The sequence below is a fragment of the Harpegnathos saltator genome, unplaced genomic scaffold (genome assembly GCF_003227715.2).
Source record: "Harpegnathos saltator strain DR-91 unplaced genomic scaffold, Hsal_v8.6 scaffold182, whole genome shotgun sequence".
Lineage (NCBI taxonomy): Eukaryota > Metazoa > Arthropoda > Insecta > Hymenoptera > Formicidae > Harpegnathos > Harpegnathos saltator.
Genome location: NW_020229964.1, coordinates 1,393,018 through 1,402,370, shown reverse-complemented (window position 1 = coordinate 1,402,370; position 9,353 = coordinate 1,393,018). Strand labels below are relative to the sequence as shown.

Here is a 9,353-nt window from a genome sequence, read left to right as displayed (position 1 = left end):
CGTCAAACCGTTTTTAAAAATATTTCATCAAATATCCATCGGAGACGCCATATTGTCATTTGTTCGATGAAAAAGCGATGGATTTATGCTGAATTAAACAAAAATTCACAAAAACCATATCGAGATTACAATTTTTTTTCTAAACGGAACCAAACAATTGCTCCCGCGATAACCTTCATTCAAATGACAACACGACGGAGAGATTTAGGCTGACAGCGATAAATCACTATCGAACATGTCTCAACATCACATCATGTTCACGTGCGCCGTTTCAACATCAAGCAACTGTCATTCGCTAGCTGATATGAAATTATTCTAAACAAGAGTTATGCAAAAGATGAAGCTGAGCGTACTACATTTGCAAGCGATAAATATCAAACGAACAGAAAGCATTTTTTATCCACGATTTCCTAATCGGTGCAGACACAATATAAATATCTCTCTAGAACTCCGCAGCGTCTCATCTCTGCCTCATCATGTCTTCCCTTAAACGTACGTCTCATTGAAGATTTACCAGCCCCAAATAGGGAGACAGACGCAGCAAAGTACGGCAGCGGCCGAGCGGAAGCGAGCGAGCGCGACGTTCGAATCTCGCGCTGCCGCTGCGGTCGGTTTTCCCAGCGCGCAGCGCGCACGCGCGGCCCGTGCTTCGCGCTCGCCTCCGCACACCGCAATGTCGGCCGACGGCGTACCCTGGCAAGAACGTCGCTCGCGTTTTCCGCGCTTTTCTAAGTGAAACGAGCGTCGCGCGCGCCCGCATCGTCACCCAGTGCCGTGCTATGACAGAGTGATCCGCGACGTGACGACTCTTGGCCGCTAATTCGCCGCAGCTCATTCCGCCAACGACGATGGGTGAGTAGAGAATTTCGCGAGCGACCGACGAACGCCGGCTAGGCTCGCTCTCTCGTCGCTCTCACTCTCTCCGCTCCTCCTCTCTCCCTCTTTCGTCCCCCGGCCTGCGCCTTTCTCGCGCGGTGCCGGCAGACCTCGCGATTTACGATCGGCGGCGATTCGCGCCACGGGCGAGGAGAAGAGCAAAGAAGGCAGAGAGAGCGAGAGAGAGAGAGAGAGAAAGAGAGAGAGAGAGAGAGGGAAGGAAAGAAGGAAGGAAGGAAGGAAGGAATGCGGCGTCGTCCGTCCGTCCGTCTATCCATCCGTTCGTTCGCTCGCCTGTTCGCAAGTGAGCGAGCGAGCGAGCGAGCGCGAACGCTTAGGTAGGGGTACGCCCCTGCATCGTGCAGTTTCCGTCCGATTTCCACGCTCTCGCGCCGCTCGTCCCTCGGCATTCGCCGAAGCGGCGGATGTTTTCCGAAAGGCTCGTATCGCGAACTCACTCGGTGGTCTATAAATAGGCGAATCCGTCGGTTTGACGTTTTCTAGGGCGAGCTCCTGCCCCCCCGCGCGCGAACGCGTATACGCGCCATGCGTAAGCGAGAGCCTCCTTCGCCCCTTTTCCCCCTGTCCCTCGCTCTGCCCGTCCGCGGGATCATCCACTTCCCCCCGGCCCGCTCCATTCTTGCCGTTTTACATACGTATCGCGTTTTGTGCAACGCGATGCGCTTGTCCGAAGAATTTCGCGTCGTTCGATTCCGAGAGCGCTGCCCCTTCCCCCTCCTTTCCTCTCATTTAGCGACACTTCGGCTCCCCGTGCTCCTCCCCTTTTCCTCCTCTTTCCGGTCCTTCGCGCCCGCGCGCGACTAGACCGACCGTCCCTTCCTCTTTCCGTCGACTTACGCCGCACGTTGCGTTTCGGAGATGTTTACGTTTCCCCGAAGAATCCGCCGCTATTCGCCATCTCGTCTTGTTCTCTTTCTCGGTTATCAAGATTTCCTCGTTCTTCCTACCTACTCCGCCGGCGTTATGTTTTAATGTTGGAGCAAAATAATAACACGCGTCTTGAACGTAGATGACGCATTCGTTGAAGGATGCGCGCGCATTAGTTTCCGCGAGTTTCGCTCGATCGTCGGGCGATAAACGACACACATATCGCGATGAAAAATGCGATCTGCTTGCAGTATTCATGAGCGAGCCGGCTGGTGAAAAGTGAGCTGCGTTATCGGGCGAGCCGTGTATTTCTAATGAGAACATCGCTACAGAAATAGACGATAAACCGTCGAGGAACGGCTAAGGTCGCATCAGACTCTCTCTCTCTCTCTCTCTCTCTCTCTCTCTTTCTCTCTCTTTCTCTCGCGGCCGGAGCGTCAGACCTTCGTTATTTCGACCTAATTGTCCAGCTTTGTGCCGCGTATAATGCATCTGAGAGACGCGTATCCCATGAGTTGCACGGACTTGCAAGTGATCGCGACGCGCGCGCACGCGCGCGCGTGCGTGCGGCTGCGCTTTCGAGTGGATCCGCCGTGAATGACGAGCGCCGGTGAATAGGAATGCTAATGGTACTACCGTACTATCCGATGTACTATCCAATGCTTTCGTTTCAAAACCGTACCGCTTCCGCCAGACAGGCATCTTCTGATATCCCGAGTGGGCGTCTACTGCTTCTCCGTGGTCAAGAATGCTTGCACATCGCCGATACGTCGCGCCATTGTCTTGACCCTCTTTCGCGAAGGACAGAAAAAACAATGAGACGGAGGTGGAAATAAGAGGCCTCTGGTCGCGCTGCTTTCTCAAAGCCGAAGGCACGGGTGACGCGAGGGTGAATAGGTCATTGAGTCTGATCACACGCATCAGATGGGATCTGCTCATTTAACTGACAACGCTTTAACTGACCAGCCTGGGGGAGACAATGGATCCATTTCTAATTTACGTATCATTGCAGTCAATCCGGTGGAGCCACTTGCCTTTAGTTACCGTCACTGACTTTTATTCGCCGACACGCCGAGACCCCGGCGTATCTTCAGGATGTAACGAGTCGCTGAAAAATTTTCTCATCATTTCAACAGACACCTTCAACGATAGACGGTTCCCAGATAGAATTTCGGTAGATTGTCTGCATAGAGATTGAATTCGAGAATTAAAATAGTAGCATAAGTACATAAAGATGCGTCTTCGTGCAAGAAATATTGTAGCAGCATATGAAAGAAGCAATCTGATATCATGAAAATTGCGGCACATGCTACAATTGTGTTGGCAAGAGGACGCAATTAATCAACAATATAAACAAATTTATATTTTACTGCAAAGTATGAGATAAAATATACATTGAATGCATGCATGCCATTGCCAACATGTCTGTCTATCTGGGTTGCTGCCACTCATTCATCATCGGCAAACGATCATTTGATCGACTAACGATCTCCTCTCATGAAAATTGCAGCTCGGTCAAATTTCACGTCAAATCCAGCCGAACTTCTTGATCGACTAATTACAATGTTGAGCAGTAATACTTCCTGTTTCTTAACCCTCTGTATGGCACATTTTTTGTACGTGATGAGTTCCTTTAAATCTTGCATTTCTGAAGTCAGATTTCAAAAATTCGAAATGGCAAATCCAACATAATTGCCATATAAAAACAAATTAGTGTAAATAATGTCTGAATAAATATAAATATAATATAAATCAGAAACACGATATAAAGGTTTTTCTAGTCGTTAATTACAAATTTTACATCAAATTTATAAATTCTGTTCAATTATTTGTAAAAAGAAATCAAGCGTGGAAAAAATTATGAAAAAATATATATTATATCTTGACACACGAAAAATAATGAGTAAAACTTGCAACTGCTAATCTTAAATACTTTCCGAGCAATCAGTTTTTTATAAATCGCTCTTTTTCGATTTTATTTGTTTAAAGATGAGAACAATCTATAAAATAAGACACAAGAAACATGTAAAGCAAATATTAACATATCAGAAGAATGTAATATCATAGAGGAGAAAATGGCCTTTGTAGGTATTTACGGCCACTCTCAATATCTCCGTACACTTTTTATTAAACGCATTTTTACTTTCGAGCATTTCGAAATGTTTTTCACGGTACATTTTAGCATTCAATCAGACATGTTTCCTCATTATTTTCAAACTTGAACATATTATCACACGAATATATGTACAATTGAGTATTTTATTTGTCACTTGACATTTTATTCGGTTGTACGTCTTTTAAGTTATGCAAAGTTAAATGAAATAGCATGACATTTTGCTAATATCGCCCCATAAGAGTACTGATAAATACTACCTCTTTTTCGAGATTTTGATACCAGAGTAATTATTTGACAGGGCGATTCTAATCTGTAGTCCATTGTTGCCCTCATGTTTGCATTACGTTGCTGTCTTTCTGGCAGATTGTATGCCCCAACAAATAAGTTAATCCATCCAGATTAAAAATTCACAGTTATATTCATTATTATTTTTCTTCTAAGAGTTTTATTTGAATAAATGTATAATTTCGTAACTAAACACTTTGTATTATATCCAACAAAATCAATTTTTCGTACCAGTTTTAATGGAAAACCACATGACTATCGTATTTTCTCGCCGACCCATTATCACATTTTTTCCCATTGTCACAATTTTATAAATAACATCCTAAGTAATAAATAATATATAAATTTGAGTCTATAATTGATTAAATAACACTGTGACAAATGTAATCACTCAGTTCTCACTTCAAAATATTATTGATTATTGACAAAGTTCTTATACAAAATATGAATGGTGGACCATAATAATCTTCTCCTATATGTACAGGATGTCCGGAATCTTTCGGCAACGAAAAATTGTGAAGATTAATCAGATCAAACTGAGAAGAAAAATCATGTACTTCACCATTTTGCAAAAATCGCAATAGTTATCAAGTTATTAATGATTGGAAATATCTAAAGGTTCTTCTAATTGATACTTGAAAATTTGCGTACTTATTTGCAAAATGGTAAAGGACTTTTCTGTTCAGAATGACTGAATCTACATTTATATGACGGCCATCACTCAGTTCTCCCTTTAAAATATTGTTTATTAACAAAGTTATTGTACAAAATGTGAATGGAGGGCTATAACATCACGTTTCTCCCCTACTTATTTTCATGAAACTGTAAACAGTACATCGTAAAAATCTGAAAGAAAAATGTCACATGGCGTTTAGCGCACTTCTCATGTATTTGTTTACATTTTACAACTTTTAACATCGATGTCGCGTATCGATACACGCTGCTCGCCACTGAATGGCCCGGCGGTCGCGTATCCGCCCTTCTCTGCTCGAGCATGTGAATTATTTGCGATCGCAATTACGACGGGACTGGTTATCTACGTGCCGCGACGGCGTCGACGACTCCGACGACGCCAGTGGGCTCGTAATTCGCTCGTTGCAATTGCATCTCCCACCCACTCGCGCGTTCGATGCACCGCGCGTGTGGCGACGGCGTTTCGAGGCGCTGTGTGAGCGGCGACGAGAGAGTCGTCCCTATTGTCCCGTATTTTCCGCGAGAAGTCTCCGCGCTGCGTCTCCAGAACAAACGGACGGGTTGTTTGGAAAATCAGGGGGAGTTACGTAAATTGTGGAGCGCCGAGGCCTTGTCATTCACTTTCGCGGGAAGTCCCTTTACTCGAGATAACTCGGCCACTCCACGAATGTCGTTAAACTCCGAAGTCGCTGCTTGGGGATACCTTGTTACAAGTTTCCGCAGAAGATTCACGAGGGAATGAACTTTCCGCGCCTTAATTAGTTTATTTTCTTCACGAGCGCGCATTCGTGCGCGCGCGCGCGAGAAAATATCAGCCCGTTCGTTCGTTTCTTTTCCTCGACGGTCATAGACAATTTATTTGCGCTCTCAAACACGCGTGAAAAATTCCTCGGCGGTCTCACGCAGAAAAAAGATTAGCCGAAGGAGCTAAAATATGGCTGCGGTAGCTAAGATGTGTCTTTGAAATAGGGACAGCTAACGTCGTTGCTATCAAATCTAAATTTATTAGCTTTTCAAACTTATTCGTTGCAATAAAAAATATTAGCTGCTACAAACAAATGGCATGTAGCTGAATCCACTATGCTACCATATTCTTCGCAATAGAATGTAATAATATTTGCAGTAAGGCTAAGAATCTTAAAAATTATACATTCTTCGTTATTCATGCTAAGTGGTTTTAGCTGCTTTAACCATCAATTTTGTCGTGGAAGCAATGCTATACAAAATGTATGGTAACTTATAGCCTTATAAAAAAAGAGCAGGTTAAAATAAAGAAAAAAGTCATATATTTTTCAAAACTCGCAATAGTTATTAAGTTACTAGTGATTGATATTTCTTTTAAATATGGCCATTTTCAATCAATGATAACTTAATAACTATCGCGATTTTTAACATATTATATGACTTTTTCTTTTATTTTAATCCGTTTTAACTTTTTTATAGGGTTATTAGTTGCCAAACATCCTGTACATTGGGTGTAACACACATATACTAATATATATAAATATATATAATAATATATATTTAATATATATTTAATATATATTTAAAATATATATAATAATATATATAATAATATATAATAATATATATAAAACGATAAAAATAACGCGTAGTTTCATAGTGACAAAAACCCAACGACATATATATTTAGACCAAGCATTCGTATATTTTCACTATAGCAGCGAGTGAAGCCGAAATTTGGCAGTTTATGAGTGAGAGAGAACTTTGATTTGCGTCTACTGCTTTCTCACTCGTAGCTTATATGACAGAAAGAGCAATTAACCTTAACAATTTTGCTGTAAATAGTGTGCGCGTACACACATACAAGAAAAAATAATACAGAATATGAAATATGGTGTTCTGTTACATCTGAGGCATAAGTCCGGTGCCTGAGTGTCTCGGTTTTTTAGTTTTAATATCTCTCGCCTGTATTTTTATTTCAGCTTACGTCCAAGTTATTTTCCTGAGCCTAACCTGCCCTTATTATTAACATCTTATTTAGACTCCATATTTTTTTAATTCCTACTTCATCAGTTTAAACATTTTAATTTACGAATAAGAAATTAAAACAATCAAGCGGTCTCATAAACTGGAATGTGGCCAACGACATACATATATACATATATGTCATTGAGTGTGGCGAATTAAGAACTCGAAAATAAATATAGCAAGCTACGATTAATAAAACGTTTCATCTCTATTTTTATATTTATTTTACATGTTTTTTATATTTCTTTCATATATTTTATATTTTTCTCATATATATTTGTCAATAAATATATTCTTAATTTGATAACTGTAATACAAATATGACGACTCTTGACAGTCGATGTAAACTATAGAATAAGGAAGAAGTAGACTCAAAACAACTTTCTCTCTTAGTCATAAACTGCCAATTTTCGGCTTCACTTTTTAGAGTGAATGCTTGGTCTAGGTATATATGTCGTTGCAAAACCCACATTCACCGACCTCGGAGACCAACAAAAGACTAACTGTGAAAGCTATGCGCGTCGAAACCACACATATAGCAATGTCCCAGAAACAATTGCAGTCCGAATCTCGGGATTCATTATATTTACCAATAGCTGCAACTTCCTTAATTGCTTATACCAAGGTGCGCTTTCGATTTCAAATAATAAAGTTGTACTTTGTAACGAATACATTTTACCTCTGATAACTAATTTTTAGCAATGACGCTAAAACAGTTAGCGTCTTTCAGCCAAGTTCGAAGCTAGCTACCGACATTTAACTAATATCGCTAATTTTTTTTGCTCATTCCGCTTTTCGAGAGGAATCTTCTTCCGGGAAATTCAGACGGCGCTTTGCAAATCAGCCGCACTCCACTCATCGATTTCGGCGGCCTCTTCGGCATGCGCTTGCCGGTCGCAGCACGACGGTGTCGCAACCTCAATCCGCACGGCATTACGTGGCCGTCGATCTTACAAAGTGCACTGTATGTGTACGCGACGAGACTTTACACGTGACGGCGGCATAGCGCGGCCATTTCACGCACGAGGAGACGTTTACATAATAGATCGGTTAACGACGGCCGCGTAGACCCGCGGCGACAATCGACGCGCGGTATTGATCCCCGTCCTCTCCTTTTTCTTCTTTCTCTCGTACATTGACACATTTATGGCACCAGGGTCCCACCCACGAAATGCCATTAACGCGTCGCCAAGTGTGCGCTCCGCCGAAACTGCAAGCACCGCTGATCGATATCTGTCGCCCATCCGCCCTCCCTGTTTTTCTTCCCCTCTCCCCCCGCCCCTCCTCCTCGTCGTGCACCCAACAGACCCGCTGCATTTCTCGAGGGGGAGTCCCACGAGCCCCGCTGAAGATACCCCCGTAATTGGCGGAAAGTCGAATGCGGAAATGCTCGTGCTTTCGGAAATTGCGAGAAGCTCGAAGCGTTTCGAACGTTTTGTGAGGCGCGCGAAGTAGGAAGGTATATCCTTTCTTCGAAAGGCAGTTCTCTCTACAAGAATTCCCCCCGCGGATTGGAATTCTTTAGAAAGTGTATTATTAACCACCTGGTATATGTATGCAATGCAGCCAACAATACAGAAATAATAAAGCAGAATCCTTGGCCTGCTTGTTGTTATTGTCAATCATATTCTCGAGAGGAGAGAGGTTAGATTATCTGATTGATAGCGCACTCGTTTGCTGCTTTCGAAAATTGCGACGAGCCTGAAAAGAGCTGAACTCTACAGTCGAAGATCAAGTTTTCGACTGAAAATTCAGCAAGCATGTGTTCCAAGTTCCTGGTAAATTGCGTGAAAAAGCATGCTGGAAGCGCCGAGCGAAGTTCTTTACGAATGGCCGGTAAAAACGTTCATAGCTCCTTAAGCTTAAAGGTTATAAAATGTACAAAACAGCAAGTGAATATCCAGAGAGCATTCAAAGTGTCCTCCGTGATGATAGTCTGGACTAAATGAAAGTTGTTCGCAAGCTATTGAGGGATTTAATACATAAATGATCGATAAGGGAACAACATGGGAGAGCACTCATTTGGACTAGAAACATTTCTCGAACGCTTTCTCCTAACTTCCTTGAACGCTCCTTTTGCGACTAGATCATTAAACGTACAAGAAAAATTTATTAGGTAAATCGGAAAGTTCCGTCCATCTAGCGGCAAGTAGCTATAGCTAGAATTGTCGTTAATTTCTAATGTCTAAACGAAGCTTAATGGTTTGTTTTGACATCTGTCACTAACATTCAGTACATAAAGGTATACGTTTGCATCAATAACATTATTTTTTACTGCATCGAAAATGTCGAAATTTGAGTCAAATAAGCGTCATTTGCGCGAAGTATTAATCTTTTGCTTCAATTGGAAGAAAACTACAGTTGAAGTTTATCGAATGCTTGTAGAAGTTTATGGTGATAATGCTCTTTCCGATAAAACATGCAGAGAATGGTTTTGACGCTTAAAAAGTGGTGATTTTGATGTAGAGGACAAAGAGCGTTCTGGACGGCCAAAAGTATTCGA

The 9,353-nt window shown here is 42.2% G+C and overlaps 1 protein-coding gene across 3 annotated transcripts in view; it reads left to right on the top strand.

Moving 5' to 3' along the window:
• Positions 1 to 656: 656 nt before the first annotated feature.
• Unc-115a (actin binding LIM protein Uncoordinated 115a) overlaps positions 657 to 9,353 on the top strand; it is a 68,111-nt gene continuing 59,414 nt past the window's right edge. For 2 of the 3 annotated variants that reach the window (XM_025297679.1, XM_011142987.2), the window contains exon 1: positions 659 to 852. Coding sequence is in view for 1 of the 3 variants with exons in the window: in XM_011142991.2 (XP_011141293.1) it covers positions 849 to 852 (4 nt within the window). In the remaining 2 variants the exon portion in view is untranslated. Of the gene's footprint in view, positions 853 to 9,353 lie in introns of all 3 variants that reach the window. The other variant, XM_011142991.2, reaches the window with a different exon arrangement.